Genomic DNA, 17,819 nt, shown 5'->3' with positions numbered 1-17,819 from the left:
AATTACTTACCATAGCTGTTTATAGGTCACCAAGGTGAGTGTGTTGTGCCTGTTTATAGGTAGACAGAACCACTTCTCATAAATGGAGCTGCTGAAAACAGAATTACACATTAGGTTTTTTTAAGCAACTACTGTGTCAGCAATAATAGTTCTCAAACATCTTGTGACAAAAATCACCTGGAAATTGGGGAGCCAAACCACTAGTGTTTCTGATTCAGTAGGTTGGGGTGAAACCCAAGAATTTGTATTTCTAACAAGTTCCCAGGCTTATGCTGCTGTTAAGAACTAACCACACTTTGAGAACCAGGCTTACATAGTGTCTTGCAAATAAATTCTGTGACCTCCTAGTGGGATAGCTGCAGAGTCAAATAGGGCATGGGTACCAGTTTTTACAAAATCACTGTGTGTCCACACCTAGCCCTGTACACTCAGACACTTTACCATGTAGTATTCCCCCCCCACCCCGGTGTTTTATATTAAACACAGGCCTCAGTCTTCAAAATCAGTGATTAGAGCAAAAAATGAGGACCCAAGACACAAACCAGCTGAAGCTGAGCGGCCCTCACAGTTATGGTGCCAATTTCCCTGCATGCAGTGCTACGCTGGTGGGGAAACTCAAGAGAAGTTGGGACCTGTGTACCCTCAGCCATTGACTGGGGATGCTAGAGCCAACACTCGGGTCTTCTGCCCCCTGGTCCAGGTTCTGCCATAAGAGAAAGAAGCTGTACAGTTAACATGGACAGGCAATGGCACTGTGTGAGGAGACCCATATTTCTAAGTCACAATCTAAGAAATCGGTCACAAAGGCATTGAAAGGCTCAAGTAGTGGCAAGTGATTATGCCTCACTTGGGGTAATTTAGGAGAACTTCCCAAATGTTATCACCACCCAAACCCACATACACATCACAGCTACCCCCACTGAGGAAACCCACCCCACTGTTCCTGACTGACAAACCTAGAAACCCAAGCTGGATTCTGGGGTGTGACACCACTTTCTCATCCTGTTGCCTTGAAAGGGTAGGGGCAGCCAGAGGCCCCTTAGGTGGGGGCTCTAATAGGTTCCTCTCTGGGAAAATGTGGAGATCTGGATGCCCACATACCCTGCTCTTCCCTCCTTCCACATCTCCAGGGCTGAGGTGGGAGTGGCGGGCTGCCTTTAGGACCCCGCAGTGTCTGGCGGCTGCGGCACTCTCCTGCAAGAGGCAGTCTGGGCCAAGTGGCGAGACCTGAGCCAGCAGCCCTGGCCTGGGCAGTCCTAACAGCACCAGGCGCTTCCACGGGCTGCTGCTGTGGCTGGGAGGGGCAGGTAAGTGCCTTCTGGCAGACAGGGGTGTGTCAGAACTGGGGAACCATCATAGGGTTGGGGACACAGAGGCGACAGTCTGGGTCTCATTGAGTCCTCCTGATACCTGCAAGCCCCTGGACCAAAACTTCCTGGGCCCTGCTGCTGCAGTGCAGGCTGAGAAGCACAGTGGGTGCCAGCCCAGAAGACCACATTATGCAGCTTGGAAAGGATCTGCCTTGAGGTCTCAGTAGTGCCTAGGTGGGGACCAAGTTAAGCCCAGGAAAGAATGGGGGACCTGGAAGACCCAGCTGTGCAGCCCCTAAATAACTCAATGGGAAGAACTGTCCAAGCAGAGAGACTTGCAGAGGTGTCAGCGGACACCCCACTGGGCTGAGGCCACGGGAGCCGGGGTCTGGCAGGTGTCAGGGCTGGTGCGCGGCGGCAGGGTGGGTGAGGGCGTGGCAGAGAGAGAAGTTGCCTCTTTATGGCTCCTCCCCGCCTGCTTTAACCTCCTGCGGCCTCTCCCAAACCCGCGACTCCCGACCAGCTTCCAGGAGCCATTTTCTGCTCCAGTTCGGATCCCAGGAGCTTCACTGCCATCTTCACCCCTGCGCCGCCAACTCCAAGACCGCGGGATGCAAACGTCCCCGCCCCCTTATCCCCGGGGAGCAAGCCCCCCCCCCTTATCCGCCCTGAGCTCCTGCTTTCCTTCTCGTCCGCCCACCGCCGCCGGCTGGGGCAGCGGCTCTGCGGGGCGCTCTCCCGTCCCTGCCCCAGGCGCCCAGGGGCCCCGGCTGCTTCCACCCGGGGCCAGCGGCCCTGGGGCGCGGCGCACGCGGGCAGGCGCGCGGGGTGACCTGCGGGCGCCGGGCCGGCCGGTACCTGGAAGCGCCGCGCCGAGGCGGGGCGGGGGGCGAGCTGCGCGCCGCACCGGGCGTGGGGGCGCCCCAGGGGCCCGCGGCCCCGCCGCCCGCCCGCCTTCCAGCAGCCCCCGGGAGCCCCGGCCCGCGGCGGCTGGCAGCCCCCCCTTTCCATTAAACCTTGTAAAACAAGTGCATGATCTCAATTAATGGGGCGCAAATCTAGTCACACTTTTGCAGAATCCCTTCAGAATCCACTCAGGGCTCCACTCCCCTGAGAACTTTCTCGAGCTGCCGCGTCACAACCTCCGCCCAGGGGGGCTCAAGGGCCGGGCCTCAGCGCCCACTGCGCGCGGGGTCTCCGCCTGGGGGCGCGGGCGGCGCGGGGCCGCGAACCCCCTGACTCGGGCCCGTGGGGTCTTCGCCTCCGGCGTCTCCCGCTGGGTCTCGGGGCGGCGCCTTCCAGCCGCGCGGCTCAAGCGCCCCAGGGCGAGGGTCGAGCGGCGGGAGCTGGCCCAGCCCCGGGGGCCGCGGGGGAGCCCCGAGAGCCGGCCCTTCCCCTCGGGGAGTCTCGGGTCGCGGCGGGGCTCGATGCCCCAGGGGGCCGCGGCGGGGTCTCGGCGCTGGGCGGGGGCGTGGGGGGCGCCCGCTGCGCGTTTCGGGGAAGTGCTTGGCTCTGCGCGGTCCTTCTGCCCCCAGCGCTCGGTGCTGGGGTCCCCAAGCCCCCCGCGGGCGCGCACACACGTGCGCTGCACATGGACTTAAATCCCCCAAATCCTGGGCCCTGCGGGGGCGCGTCCCCGAGCTCAGCCCCGAGGCGGGCGCCCTCCCGCGCGCCGGCGCCGCTGCCCGGCGGGAGGACGCGCCCCCGAAGCCCCTGACCCCCGAACCCCGGCGGCTGGAGCCACGGCTGGGGCGACCGGGGCAGGCGGCCGCGCCTACCTGAGGCGACCGGCTCGCGCGCGGGAAGCGGGAAAGCCGCGGAGGCGCCGGGAGCAGCCGCGGGGCGGGGGGCGCGGGGCGGGGCGGGGGGCGCGGGGCGGGGGGGCGGGGCGAGGCGGCGGGTGGGACTCGCGGCCCGGGGGGGCGGCCGTGCGCCCTGGTCCCGCTGCCCGCCGGCCTGCTGGGGGGGGGGACGGCGGGACGTCGGGGACCCCCTAGAAGGGGCAGAGGGCGGCCGGGGCTGCGCAGGGGCCGGGGCTGCACTCGGCGGGCGCAGCCGGCGGCTTCGGGCGGCGGCGGGGCCTGCGCTGCGGGGGGCGGAGGCCGGGCCTCAGGGGTGGGTGCGCCCCGGGGTGCGCCGGGCGGCCCCTGAGCGGAACCAGGCCCGAGCCTTAGAACAGGCCGCGTGCTGGGAGGAGAGGCGGGAAGGGAGGGCACAGGATACAGCCCCACGCCGCAGCCGCAGAGAAATTGCTCTTAGAAAGGAGGTCAAATAAGTCTGCATATCGCGCAAGCAGACTGGACCCCCCTAGGTTTTCATTTAAATCCAGCGCCTGTTCCATCACGCAGGTGTCCTTGTTTCGCAACAGCCCCAGGACTCTGGCGAGCTCAGCCAGGCTCACATTCTGCGTCTTTACTTCTGAAAATGTGGCCCCTGAAGCAGCAGCAGCAGCACCACCTGAGTGGTGAGAGATGCAAAGTCTCAGCCCCTCCAAGCAGCTGAATCTGAAAACCTAGGGGAGTGTCCCTGCCATCTGTGTTTTCAGGAAATCCCTCAGGTGATCCTAGTACTCTGCAAAGTTTGGAAAGCGCGGAGCAAAGAAACAGAGCCTTTCTTCTTGTCTGGGCTGTTGACACTTACATGATGCCCAGGAGATGTGCCTTGGGCGCCCCCATTTTACAGCTGAGGACATGGGGCCAGAGCGGTTCGGGCACTTAAGGATGTGTCCCAGCCAGGCTGAGCCAAGCCTTTGGGTTCTGGCTTTGGACTCCTTCCCTACCTTTCCTCCCCGTGACCTCCTGCTGTGAGCTGGCAGTGCCTGTTCTAGAATAGTCGTGTGAAGAAGGGCACACTGGGATTTGTGCTGGGGAACTCCTGCTTTCCCACTATTGGGCAGGCAGCGTCCCAGCTATGTGCCCTCCCCACCCCCCATTTTGTAGCCAAACTCTCTGTCACCTTCATTTTCCAGGGGGTCATGCCTCAGAGACTGATATCCTCTGGGCTGATGGAGACGATGGGGTGTCCTTCATGCATCCCAGCTGTGAGCTCTACCTGCAGCCTCTGGCAGGTATTGGCCCCTCCCCGATTATCAGTTCCTGTGCAACACCAAAATACTTAGGACCTGGGCTAGTGTGGTGCATTCTGGGGTGCTTATCAAGTATCTCCTTGTTATGAATTCACCTCAAATACTCGTAAACTCCAGAGCCCCAGAAGAGGGAGTGTGAGGCTTGGCAGAAGTTCTCCCCAAGCTCTCTTACCCGCCCTTAAATTCCTGGCACAGCTCCTTGTTTCAAAGTCCAGGTCTAGAATTAACCATGTGGCTGGAAAAAGTATATATGCCCCCACCCTCACCCCACAACGTCAGTTCTTTCACTCAGAGTCATGGAAAGCCATGGAGAGGTGGAGATTCCACCACACCTCAGTTGTAGTTACTGCTTTTTGAAAGATTGCCAGTGGCAGGTGGAGCTTCAGTTGGCTGAATGCGTGTGCCCAGAGGGCATGGAGCTAGCTGCTGATAACATCACCTGCAGGGGTATGTCCTGTCTTTCCCCAAGATCTGGACTCCTGGGACCACTGGACTGGGGGGAGCAGAAGGGCACTGGGAAAGATGTCTGCTGTGTGCCAGGCACTGTGCTAGGTGCTGGGCAGGGACCTGGAGGTGCATCAGTGTGTGCTCTGCCATCAAGAGCATGTGCTCAGTGGTTTAGTGTGGGACAGATGTGTAGCTGTGTATCCCAAGGTGATAATTGCCATGGAGGTTCTTGGGAGGAAGAGGTTGCATTTGTCAAAGGAAGAGATTATGGAAGAGTTAACACAGGCTGAGTCTTGAAGCCTGGGGAAAACCTGGGGTGGAGGGACAGAGGAGCTTTGTACTGGAGGTGTCTCTCTTTTTCTCCTAGACCAGCCTCGCCCCCCAGGTCCTCTGGTTCTGATGGTGGCAGTGATGGTAACAGTGACACTGGGCCTCCTCATGAGGTGTGGGGTCTTCATGCTGGGTATGGAGCATCCAGCAGATATGACTGAGTCAAGGTTGCCCACCTCTCCACTTAGCTGAGATGGTCTCTGTGGGTTTCCAGGGGCAGACATGGCTGATTTTAAGACCCCTCCTCCCAGCAGAGCCGTGGCTGATTCCTCTGGGGTTCTAAGAGTGCAAGTAGCTGGGGAGGCCTGGGAAAACACTTACCTTAATGGGCATCTGGAGGGGTATCCTGGGCATGGGGAGGTATGGCAGCATGCCTGAGCGGGCAGGTAGAGAGCATGCCATCACCCTCCCCTTCTCAGTGAACCACAAGAAGTGTCAGGGTCTGTGTGGGATGGCGCTGCCAGGCCCTGAGCTTGAGCTGAGCAAGCTTCAAGCCTCCACTATTCTGACAGCCCCCAACCCACACTACTGCCAAATGGGACCTGGTCCTGCCCAGTCCTTGTCTCTGCCTCCAGGGCTCACTGAAGTCTCCCCAGCCGAAGTCACTCTGCTCAGGTGAGTCCTCCCCTTCCTTCTGAGAACCTGTGCACTCTGAACCCCCACCCCTATCCTAGTCCCTTCTGGGGTCACTTATGGGTCCCAAAGAACTTCTGGCCCAAACCAGAGGAGATGGAGGCCAGAAGTGCTCCGAAAGGGAGAGTCATTTGTCCAACGTCAGCTGTCATCCCCCCATTTTGGGATGGCAGGGACCCTGGGATATGATTCCTTAGGAGCAAGGATTGTCTCCTCCCCAGGGTGTCTGCAAGGACCTAGAGGAAGGCCTAGACACAGACTCTCCCACCACCACCCTGACCCACACCCGCACTGTCCTCTGCTCTGGCTCTGCGCTAGTGGACAGCACCCCTGCAGGGCTTGTACTGGGGGACCTGCCATGACGCAGAGCTCACAGCCCTCCGACGGGGCCAGCTGGGCTTATGGGGTGGAGGCAACAAGGGAGGTAAAGGAGGCACTAGACCCTCTAGCACCCTTCTCCAGGCCCAGCCACCCTCTCCCTTCTAACCTGTCTTCCTGCAGAGGCCTGGGCCATGGAGCCTTTGGAGAGGTGTATGAAGGACGGGTCATTGGCCTTGCTGGGGACCCCAGCCCTCTGCAGGGGGCTATCAAGGTGAGAAGAGGTGCCATTCTGGCTGGAGGAGCGGACCAGGGCTCCATGGAGAGCAGCACGATTGCTGGAGCTAGGATCACCCCACCCTCCTTCTCCTCCCCAGACCCTGCCAGAACTCTGCTCTCACCAGGACGACCTAGAGTTCCTCATGGAGGCGCTGATCATCAGGTGTGCCCAGGGCCAGGGCCAGGGCCAGGGCCAGGGGTGGCAGGTGGGAGGGAAGCACCCAGAATTGCCTGCAGAAACAAACACCCTCTCTTCACCTGGGGCTGGGAGGTGGCAAGGCTAGAGAGAGAGATCCTTTCCAGTTTTGTGGCGTCCTAGAGCATGGCTTCTCTCCCTGCTGGTGATGGGGTGTGTGCACCACCTGCTCAGCAAGTTCAGCCATCAGAACATCGTGCGCTGCGTGGGGCTCAGCCTCCGGGCTGCCCCTCGATTAATTCTGCTGGGATTGATGCTGGGGGAGACACGAAGAGTTTCCTGAGGCACAGCCGCCCGCACCTGGTGAGACTTTTCTCAGCTCCCAGTCCCCTCTAAAGACCTGTCCCTTTGTCCCCAAACCCACATGGACTGATGAGCCCTCTGCCCTACCCAGGGCCAGCTGTCACCTCTGACCATGCAGGACCTGCTCAAGTTGGCCCAGGACGTAGCCCAGGGCTGCCACTATCTGGAGGAAAATCACTTCATACACCAGTTGGGAGTGATCCTGGTTTGGGGGAGCACCAGCCCAACTCCCTCCCCCAGGAACTGTCAGTCCACATAATTTTTAAGGAGATAAACCAGGACTGGCAGTGATTTTTTTTTTTCACCCCAGTCTGCAGGGACATTGCAGCCCGGAACTGCCTGCTGAGCTGCACCGGACCCAGCAGAGTGGCCAAGATTGGGGATTTCGGGATGGCAAGAGATAGCTAGAGGTGTGGGGACTAGACAGGTGGGAAGGGCTGCTGCGCTAAGGGAATTTATCTGCACCCTCATGATATTTGAACACCTCATCACGCCCCTTCTCTCTTCTGCAGGGCCAGTTATTACTGGAAGGAGAGCCGGGCTTTGCTGCCTGTCAAGTGGATGACACCAGAGGCCTTCCTGGAGGGAATCTTCACATCCAAGACAGACTCCTAGTGATAACATGCCTTGCTTCCTGCCCCGCTTTGGCCAACTCACATGAGGGAAGGGGAGGCTGTGCCTAATGGCCTTCCTCTTCCTCATGATGCAGGTCTTTTGGGAGATCTTCTTACTGGGAGATCTTCTTACTGGGCTATATGCCCTACCCTGGGCATACCAACCAGGAGGTACTGGACTTGGTTGTCAGTGGGGGATGGATGGATCCTCCTAGGGGCTGTCCAAGGCCTGTGTGAGTGTGGAGTATTGCCCAGGGAGGGAGGTGCTTCACAGCCATGGGTAGGCATGAACTCCTGCCTCTCCCCGGGTACTGTATCACGACCCAGTGTTGGCAGCACCAGCCTGAACTCCGCCCCAGTTTTGCCAGCATCTTGGAGTGTCTTCAGTCTGCACTCACGTGTGTCCCCCCCACCTACCCTGACCATCCTGGCCTTGAGGGTCAGAAGGGAAACCATAAAACAACACCACGGCCCCCTGCTCTCCTACCCTCCCAATTCAGGACCTGGGTGTGCTGAATTCACCCCTGCCGATGGAGCTAGGGCCCACCCTGGAGGAGCAAGGGACTTCAGGTCAGGGGAGCAGGCCTTTGGAGGGCCTAAGATTGCCACAGGTCCAGGAGCTAAGTGTAGAGAGTTTGAACAGCTGGAGAGGAAGCCTCCTTGGCCCCTGGCTGCCTTCTGGCCATGACCCTGCCAAATCTAGGGACCTTCAAGCTCAGAACCTTTGGAATCTCACCTATGGCTCCTGGGGTCTAAGGGATCCTGAGGGGGAGGACCCAGGCTTTGATGGTAGCAATGGCTCCTCCCTCCACTCCTCCCGGAGCTTCTAGGCTGCTTGTTATTCTAGTAGCCTCTGTCCCCTGTGGTCTGCGTGGCATGTCTGGGCCTGTCTCGGGGCTGGCCTGGCATCACTGGACTCTCTGCCCTGGAAACCAGTGCCAGGTCTCCTGGGGAAGAGCCTGGCCACTCCCAGCCTTTTATCTTTGGATCAAGAGGTGACCTCCCAGGGGTGGGAGGAGAGTCAAACTGCCTCCTGCAGGAAGCCTTTGTGGATTGCTTTCCTCCCCAGCATCCTTCATCTGGGAGCAACCATCCCTAGACATCTCTACTAAAGACCTCTTCTTCTACCCTCCAGTAACCTAAGTGGATGCGAGGGATGCCAGAGAACTGAGAAGGAGCATCAGCGGAGGGAGGGGGATGAGGCTGGAGTCGCCAAAGCTGGTGTCTTTTCCTTTTATTGGGAAGGGGAGTCCATTGTAGTGTGAGTTTAGACCAATAGCTCTAGTGCTTGCGAAATAAAATTCATTTTCCATCCTCTCTGGAAAGGTAAGCAGCCCCCTCAGAAGAGCTGAGCTGAGGACGAAGCCTATTGTCCCACCCTGCCCCTGTATATTAGTGTCATAGGCTCTGGAAATGCTGGGGCTAGCGTGGGCGCTGCTCCCGCTGCACGTGCAGCAGTGCGCCCCAAGAGGTTGGCACCTGGTCCTGCTGGACCCTGTGAGCCGCCCCGCACCGCGGGGTTTCAGTTCTTAGCCCACATGCACGACAGGGACGCAGTCGCCGTCCATCTGTCAGACCCTCCCGTCTGCGGGGACAGGGGCCCAGCCTCATCTCTGGGCCAGACTGGCCAGGATGCCAATGAGATTGTCCAGCCCCAGCAAATAGCCGTCCTCGCGGTTGCCCTCCTCCCAAGGCCGCCGGTGGTCCAGGGTCTGGCCGTCGGGGAGGGGCGTAGTCTTGCCGAAGTCGATGAGCCACACTCCAGCGCGATGACTGTGGTCGTGCACGAAGAGGAGGGAGCTGCCGATCACCTGCCGGGCCCCACACAGGGAGCTCAGAGCCGGGCACGCTCTGCCCCGCACCCTCCACCCCGTGCCGCTGCAGCCTGCACAGCCCTCACACCTGACACTGCTCAGCTCACCTCGTGCCTCCTGAAGAACTCAGAGACCTCCAGGGTGTCTCGGATCTGCTGCAGGCGGTTCAGATACCTCCTCTGGAGAGGGTGGGGTAGAGGGCGAGGGCCAGTCAAGGAAACGCCACCTGAGCCCTTGCTAGTATCAGGGGCCGCAACGCCTGCTCAGCAAAAGCCTTAGGAAAATACGGGCTCCCTCGTGGGTGCCACCCAGAAGGAAGGAAAAAATGACAACACAGGCGGTAAAGACTGCAGTGGGAGTCACCCAGGGGAGGAGGCTCTACTGGATGCCCCGGGGACACCCCTCAGCTTCGGGCCCGCAACACGGCAGGGCTGCAGATTCCGGGCCTCACCAACACTTCGGCATCCCCTTCCACAAACTCCTGGAAGACGTGAATCACCTGCTCCCGGCTGCGCGTGGTCTTGAAGTCGGTGCTGCAGGAGCCGTCGGCTTTCTGAAGGAGGTGGGACAGGAAATGTTAGGGGCTCCGCACCCCCGAGGGGAGAGGATCAGGCTAAGCAGCGGTACCTCCCAGGATGTTGGCCGCCAGGGACAGCGAGGCGGAGACGGCGCCACAGGGTGCCTCCTCGGGAGGGTGGGGGGTCGGCAAGAAGGGCAGACCCCGCGCGCTGGGGCCGGGGCAGAAGAAAGGCCAGGGCGGCGCAAAGCGAAGCGGGCCTGGCCCACCTTGATGCCCTCGATGCGGAAACCAAGGGTGGTGCTGGAGCTGATGCCCTCCCGCCACTGCATGTAGCGGGGCTTGGTGACGGCGCGCTGCGCGTGCTCCTCCTCGGTGGGCGCCTCGGGGTCCACGGCCAGCATCTTCTTGTACATGTCCTTCCGCAGCTTGGGTCGCTCCCGGGCTTTCGTCAGCTCCTCTTCCAGGTAAGTCCTGCAGAGGCGCACGCAGCCCCCGGGGCTTGAGGGTGGCCCGGGGCGCGGCGTCAAGCCCTCCTCCCCGCCCGGGGCCCCAGCTCGGTCCGGGTCAGAACCGGCCGGGCACACGCGTACCTGACGCCCATCTTGCAGTCCAGGACGCAGGGCCCGTCAAAGCCGTGCAGCAGGTCCTGCAGCTGCAGGTAGCTCTCGCCGTCGCGCTCCACCACGCCGTGGAAGGCCGGCACGCAGCCGCGCAGGGCGTCCGCCATGAGCCGCGCCAGGCAGTAGCGCTCCGGCTCGGAGCTTCGTTTCAGGATCAGCCCGCTGGTGCCCGCCGCCTTGAAACTCCCTGCAGACGGCACCGGTGAGCGTGACCCAGCCCCTTCCTCCCCGACGCCCCGCCACCCTCGCCTGCCGTCTGCTCACCCGTGTGCCCCGCCAGCTGCACCCAGGAGTATCGCTTCTTGAAGGGGCTCATCACCGGGAGATTCACCATGGTGCGGATCTTCTGCCAGTGGCTTTTCTGAAAGCGACACGGTGTGGGTCTGCCGTCAGCGTCAGCGCCTCAGCACTGGGTGCATCAGCCCTCCCTCCTTGGAAACACGGTCTTGCCCTGCCACCCCGCGAGCAGCCAGGGCTGCTGATTCATTCGTTCAGTCGAGGAAAGCGTGTCTGTGGCCTGCCCGTGTGGGGCACTAAGACAGGCCCGGGGAACAGTATACAGACCAGGCACACAGGCTTTCCAATGTACTGAAAGTAATCCCGGACTGGGTGTCTGTGGAAAGGCTCAGCTTGGCCCTGCAGCTCTGCCCCTTCCGTTCACAAGCTGCGTGGGCAGGTTGCAGAACTGTTCTGTGGAGGTTTTAGAACTTTTATGAACATGAGAAACATCTGATGGTCACCCTTGTTAAAATGCAGATTCTCTGGCCTCAGGGAAATTCTGGGTAGGTCTGGGACAGGACCAAGAATTTGTGAGGATTTACCAATACCTCAAGAGATTCTGGGGCCTGTGAAACAAGCCTCTGAGCATCAATTTCTTCATCTGTAAAATGGGGAGATAATCACATGCATTGGGTTATGAGCAGAAAATGAGGCTGGAGTATGGCAGCGCCTCTCCCCCTCTCACCCCCTATTCATTGGCATGAAGCTGGACAAATGGAGAGTGACTGAACTTGGGAACGCTGGTTCCACTCATTTAAGAAAATAAAGACTCAGGGCGGGGAGGCCAGCCTTGCAGGGCCTGAAGAGAGAATGGCAAGAGGCAAAGCCCCTCATGCTATTCCTGGATTCCATATCACTCCTCATCAGTTTGCAAGGTCCAGGACACCCTCAGTCCTGATACTGACCCAGAAACCTGAGCTTAGAAAGTGGGATGCCTGGGCCTCCCCGGTGGCGCAGCGGTTGAGCGCTGGGTTGCAAAGCTGCCCGCAGCCTCTGCAGCACCGGTTCGATCCCCGGCTGCTCCCCGGCCACCAGAGGAGGGTCCCACAAGGCGCGCAGACCTCTCCTGCCGCCCGCTGCTCCCCTCAGCAGTGTACTTCGGTCCTTCTGCCTGCTCTGCTCCCCGCTCTGGCTCTGGTGAATTCTCTCACCCTCCCGCGCTTCTGACTGTACCCAGTGCTGGTATAAATAAATCTTTGGGGGGAAATAAATAAATAAGTCTTTGGGGGGGGGGAAGTGGGATGCAGCACTGAGGGCCTTTCATCTAAGATGGGAAATGTAGCTGTGGGTGAACCCATGCCCTTCTGACCATTGCTTCTCTGCCCAACCCTGAGGGCATCCCATACCCTAGACCTTCCCCCTTCCCACCTAAAACTTATCAGTCGTGTGTCTACGCTGTGAAGTGCACGGGTTTGTTCATCCAAATTGTGTCTGCCTTTTAGAGGAGTTACAGATGTGTGTGCGTGTGCGTGTCCAGGCTCCTTGGCCACAGGGACAACTGGGTGGTGGCCTAAGCAGGGAGAAGCGGCTGACTATAAAGTCCTTTCCGTGGGGAGATGGGGTTAGTGAGGAAGAGTTGGATGGGGAGTTAGGCGTTGGTTCTGTCACTCTCTAGCTGAGTGGAGCTGATGTGGTCATCTGTGAGTTTCCTCAGGGAGGACAGCGCTGCCGCTGCCGTAACAGGAGCCTCCATTTCCTGGCTGCTCACTGCCTACCAGGCACTCTCCCATCTTCATTCAGATAGCGCTGCTCCAGCTTTCCTTCTCCAGTCCCTATATGGCACAATAGGGTGTGGTCACGTGTCCAATCCCCAGGGATCTGGGGGTGTAGCCAGAAGCAGCCCACTAGACACATGACATCTCTTTCAAAACTCCCATTTTTGGTCTTTAAATATATACAAGCATAATATCTGCAGCATAATAAATCCAAGTTTTATTATAAAACTCTCCCACGTCCAAATCCTCAAGTAAAATTCCAGGAAGATGTATGTGCCATGTGTATTCAGCAGAGCCATCCCCTGCCCTCTCTCCCACACTCAGTTGAGAATTGTGATGACAATGATGATGCACACGCACAACAAGTGCAGAAGGCAGCAGCAGAAGGAAATCAAGGAAATTTTACAGAAGGAAATCAAGGCTCAGAGGACTTAGCATCCCCTGAGTCCCTGCCTCCAGACTCCCAGTCTCCTGCTGAAGCTCTCCACCAGCCCCACTCCCTCCCCAGGTTCCAACTGCCTCAGAAGGTACATTCCAAGGTACTGCCCTGACTCCCTTTGAGGGCCAAATGAGACCCATATGAGAAAGAGCATTGTACGGGTGAAGTGATCTGCAGTTATGAAGTGGAACAATTGGGGCCTCCTGGTGGCACAGGGGTGAGTCTCAGTGCTATCGCCACTATTGTCTGCGTTCAGTCAGGCCCGGGAGGTGACCCCCATGGCACAGCAGACCTCTCCTGTCTCGCCCGCTGCTCCCCTGAGCAGTGTATTTCAGTAGATCCGCCTGTTTTGCTCCCCACTCTGTCGCTGGTGAATCCTCTCACATTCCCCCCACCCTGTACCTCTGACCTATACCCCAGTTCTACACACAAAAAAATAAGAAGAAGAAGAAGAAGAAGAAAATAAATCTGGGGAAACACTGGATACTTTTACCTTCATCCAAAGGAATAGGTTTAATGGTGAGCTTCAGGTAGCTAGAGAGCCCTATTGGCAGAATTTGGGGGACATTGGGACCAGAATGGACTTAATCAGAGGGTATATCTAGTTCTACAGTCATTCCAGTGGGAGGGGGCACCAGCCTCAAGTGAGATGGGAGAACCTTCTGTTCTTTCCTGCAGAGAGTAAGGCAAGAAGGTCTGCTAGACTAGGAGGACTCAGTACCTAAACTCCTGCGCCACTTAACTGCTCCTTGACTGAACTGTGGTAACACAGATTTGACTTGCTCCCAAGCTGGGGGAAAGTGGGGTCAACAGCTGCTCTCTCTCTCTGAATTTGTGAGAATCCTATCATTCAAGAGCAGCCGTGACTAAGGCTGTTTCCAGCCATGCAGGTTCCAAAGAGCTTCCATCTCCATGATATCCATAGAGGCCTCCCAGCCATTTCCCGAGGTTAGCGTGACAGAATTCAGCGCCCCTGCCAGTAACTGTGGAACAGGATTCCACCACTGACACAAATGTTGACACAAATGTCATGGAACTCGCTGCCATTTTCCATCTTAAAGAGCCACCTCTTCCAGGGAACATGCTGCATATAAAAATGCATGTATTCAAAAATGCTCCTGGAGAATCATTCTTCGGTGGGTGGATGGATGGGAGGGTGGGTGGGGATTTTGGCACATGAATAACAGCAGGGAAGATATTTTGGAGCAGGTAAGGCTTTTCGCCTGCGGATATCAGAAAGCAGGTTTATTATGCTAGGGTGAATTCTAGCTGAAAAGGGGGCCAACGCCTCACCCTCTTGCCCAGTCTACACCCTGCAGAAGTCTGAGAAACCGACTCGCAGGGCAAAAAAGCTCAGGGGAGCTGACCGTGTGTAAGACTCTGATGAAATCACAGGAGGACCCTCTGCTAAGTCCTCACCCCTGGGGCTGAACGGGAAGCAGCTGCCTTTGGGGAGACACTAGCCTCAGACCTTGCTCTTTGTCTATATTCTCTTTGGAAGCCTGAGGAGTTGGGCTTCTAAAACCAGTGTAGCTTCTTTTCCTGTGGTGCTCATACCCACACAGTGCGAGTCCCTAGAATCCCACTCAGCACCCCCAGCCCTCCAGTCCCTGGTTGACATGCTCCACCAGCCAACCCCTTCCCACCATCCTGTTGCCCCCGTCAAACTGGCACTCTGTGGCGGTGGGAAGAGCAATCAGTTTAAATTTATAAAAGGATCTGCACTAAGGTACAAGTGACCCACGACTTCACCCTCCCAGGGGCATTTACTTTTTAAAAAGGAACTCTTAACCTAAATTCTGCTCTATAATTAGAAAAGTGAAGTATGGGAGTTCTGGGTCCAGGACGGGATGGCATCCAGGTCTCCTTACCTGTCCCGGAGCACTGACAGACCCAGATGAACAGGCGCCACAGCAGCACCTCAAAGTTGTTCTAAGGGGTAGGGGAGGCCTAAGAGTAAGTCATGGCAGCTGCCCTTGGGGGAAGGCCCCCAACTCTTCCCGCCTGTGAGGGTTCCCCTGCCCATGACTTTGGCCTCCCACAGAACAGCCCGGCTCTCTCTACCAGAGGAAAGGCCCCCTGGGAAGGTGCAGGCTGCTCGGGAGTGCCAGGTCCCCTTGGGAGCGCCGGTTCCGAGCTCTGGGCAGGCTGCGCGGGGCCCCAGGAGAGCAGGGGAAGGATGCACGTGCCCGCGGAGACCTGGAGACTTTTCCCGGGCCTCCTGCGGCGTCTTTATCCCCCAAGGCCCGAGGGCAAGAGGCCCCGGAGCTGGGGGTTCCCAGCGCGCGCTTCTCGCGGCGCACCCTTCGGGAAGCCCGAGGGGCTCAGCTTCCTGCCCGGGGAAGCCCTGAGGCCGCTCCCGGACCCGCGGCGAGGCAAAGTCCGCGCCGGGCCCTTCCACGCGGACGCAGGCGGCCTCTGTCAACAGCCCCGGGCTTATCTGCCGCCGCCGTGGCTGTTTGCCTTCGGGGAGGCCCCGGCGGGCTGGGGGTTGGGAAGGCCCGGGAGACACAGTCGCGGGGTTGGAAGGGCCCTCCGCGGCCATCTGCTCCCGCGCCGGCGCGCCCGGGGCCGCCGGGGGTCACGGGGGGAGACGCCAAAGCCTGGGGCGCAGCCGCGCCCCGTCCCCGGAGTCTGACCCCGCGGGGAGGGCCCGCGCGGCACGCAGCTCGGCCGCCTGCGGGCGGAAGGGGGGGCGGGGGGCTGCCCTCGCGGCGCCCTCCCTCCCGCGCCCGCCTCTCAGCTGTCAGGGAGTTGAGCGGCGGGGCGCGGCGGACCCAGGGCGACTGCTCCGGATTTTCAAGGAGGTGGGGAGGGAGCGGTCCTCGCCTTGCTCCACATTCCACCGCTTTCGGAAAGCCCTCGGCGGCACCCGCCTCCCCGTAGGGGTCGGGGCACCCCTAGCCCCGGCGCGGAGAGGGACTCCCCGCACCCTGCGCCTGGGGCGGGTGTGTTCCTCTCGGCGCGACTTTCTTTCTCTTCTGGCGGCACAAAGCGCGCCGCCCTCTGCGCACGGTGGAGTGTCGGGGTGAACCCAGCCGCGGACCCAGCGCCGGCCAGGTCCCCGCGCGTGCAGCCCGCGCGCCGCAGCGGCTGCTCCAGGCCGCGCCCCGGGCCTCTCCCTCGGCTCCGGGAACACTCGCACGAAGTGGACCTAGAGCTTCTCCTGTGCGCCGACCGGGCAGTTATGCCAAGTATTTGGCCTCGATCGCCACGAGGCTAAGACGGCGGCCCTGGGCGCCGCGCGCCCCGCGGGGGCAGGTACCCGGAGGCTTCGCGCCCCCCGACCCGGGTGACCCGGGAGGCGAACCTGGGCCCGGGACCCCCAGGCTGCTAGAGGCCGAGCCCGGCGGGGGATCCCGCGCTGTCTGCCTCAGTTTACCTTGCCCCGGGCTCCGAGCGCGAGCACTGAGCGGGGCGCTCGGGTGCCAGGGCCGCCGGCCGCGCGCCCCCCCCGCGTCCACGCCCCGCGCGGGCGCCCGAGCAGACGGCGGCGGCTCGGGGCGCAGCGCCTGGAGCTCGCTCCACTCCCACTCAGGAGAGGGAAACCGTGGCAACGGCGGGGGTGGGGCCGCGGCGCCGGAGAGGGGGCGGGGAGAGAGGAAGACTCGTTCGCCCCTTTCCGCCCGAGTTCGCGGGGCACCCCCCGACCCCCGCGCCCCCCGCGCGCCGGCGCCGCCCCCGGCCCCTCGCGGCGCCCCGCTCTTCCCCCGGCTCGCCCCGGGGCGCCCGCTGGGGACTGGGGTGAGAGCTGGAAAAGCGCCGGGGCGGCCTGGGGTTTCGCCCCGGCCCGGGCGCCCCCGTCAACGGTGGGAGCGCGCGCTCGGCAGAGGGAGCCCCGGACCCCGCGTCCCCGCGGCTGCGGCCCCGCCGCGCTGGCCCCGCCCCCGCGCCGGTACCTGCCCCGCGTCCTCGCCCGCGTCCAGCTGCACGTTGCCGCGGCTGCGGCTCTCGCTGTCGCTGAGCAGGTCGTCCTCCGAGTCCTCGGGCAGCGACGAGGAGCCGGTGGAGGACAGCGACGAGGTGGACAGGCGGCGCGGCTGCTGCAGGTGCGCGGAGCCCGCGGCCGGGAGCCAGCCGCCCTGGGGCTCGGGCGGCCCGGGGCTCGCCGGGGGCACGTCGGGCTCCTCGGCCGTCACCGTCAGCTGCGGGATCACCGGGGCCGCGGGCGCGCGCGGGAGCCCGTTGGGGACCTGGCCCCCGCGCCGCTTGGCCCCGCGGGCCCGGGGATCCCCCGCAGCGGCGGCCGCGGCGACCGCGGCGCAGCGCGCCTCGAAGAGCAGACGCAGCTCCCCGACGCTCCGGCGCGGGGCCCGCTCCAGCCCCGGGCTGCAGGGCCCCGCGCCCCCAGGCCGCGCCATGCCCGTCGGGCCCCCGGGCAGGGTCATGTCCCGGCAGCGGCGCCGCAGCGGAGCCCACCAGCCCGCGGCGCGGCGGGGAATGGAGGCGCTCGGCGCCCCCGGCTCGGGACTGCCCCGAGGCGGAGCCTGCGCGGCCACCCGCCCGCCCGGCCCCGCCTCGGCCGCGCCCCCCGCCCACTCCTTTCGCTTTCAGGGAAAGCGCGGGCCGGCGAGGACGGGCCCGGCGGGGAGGGCTCCGGCGGCCGGGAAGCCCGGACCGCGTGGACGCCGACCCAGCCCGGCCCCGCGGCCCCCCCGCGCGGCCCGAGGACTCGGGCGGGGCCGCTCCGCCCCGGGGCCCTCCAGCTGCTCCCGGCTCCCGGGCTGGGAAGAAGCCCTGCTGGCGCCGCCCCGGGCTCTGCCCCCGCCGGAGAGGAGCCGGCCCCGCTCTTGCGCTCGCCGCGGCTCCTCCGAGCTCCCTTCCGAGTTCGGGGCATCCCGGGCCGAGCTGTCCGAGTCTCCCGGGCCGCGGCTTTTCTCCACCCTCAGCCTCTGCCGCCCAGAGGTCGGGCTGGGC

The 17,819-nt window shown here is 61.6% G+C and overlaps 2 protein-coding genes across 2 annotated transcripts; one reads left to right on the top strand and one right to left on the bottom strand.

Moving 5' to 3' along the window:
• Nucleotides 1–375: 375 nt before the first annotated feature.
• On the top strand, nt 376–8,345 carry LTK (leukocyte receptor tyrosine kinase; the record flags this gene model as incomplete). Its single annotated transcript, XM_084240133.1, is given in 20 exon segments — nt 376–379; nt 3,308–3,356; nt 3,358–3,375; nt 3,377–3,441; nt 4,279–4,377; nt 4,690–4,842; nt 5,210–5,305; nt 5,592–5,787; nt 6,307–6,397; nt 6,501–6,565; nt 6,773–6,852; nt 6,855–6,901; nt 6,993–7,090; nt 7,219–7,303; nt 7,306–7,313; nt 7,414–7,513; nt 7,612–7,748; nt 7,800–7,900; nt 7,903–7,913; nt 8,016–8,345. Coding segments are annotated over 20 exon segments (1,833 nt in total).
• Nucleotides 8,346–9,122: 777 nt separating this feature from the next.
• On the bottom strand, nt 9,123–17,290 carry ITPKA (inositol-trisphosphate 3-kinase A; the record flags this gene model as incomplete). The annotated part of the gene is made up of 7 exons (XM_084240824.1): nt 9,123–9,326; nt 9,437–9,508; nt 9,781–9,882; nt 10,116–10,320; nt 10,440–10,656; nt 10,734–10,830; nt 16,802–17,290. 7 exons carry the CDS (start codon nt 17,288–17,290, stop codon nt 9,123–9,125), a joined length of 1,386 nt encoding a protein of 461 aa, XP_084096950.1.
• Between the last annotated feature and the right edge of the window lie 529 nt (nt 17,291–17,819).

This window comes from Talpa europaea (genome assembly GCF_964194135.1).
Source record: "Talpa europaea genome assembly, chromosome: 8".
Taxonomy (NCBI): domain Eukaryota; kingdom Metazoa; phylum Chordata; class Mammalia; order Eulipotyphla; family Talpidae; genus Talpa; species Talpa europaea.
Note: the sequence above shows the minus strand (reverse complement) of the source record. Positions and strands in the feature narration are given on the sequence as shown.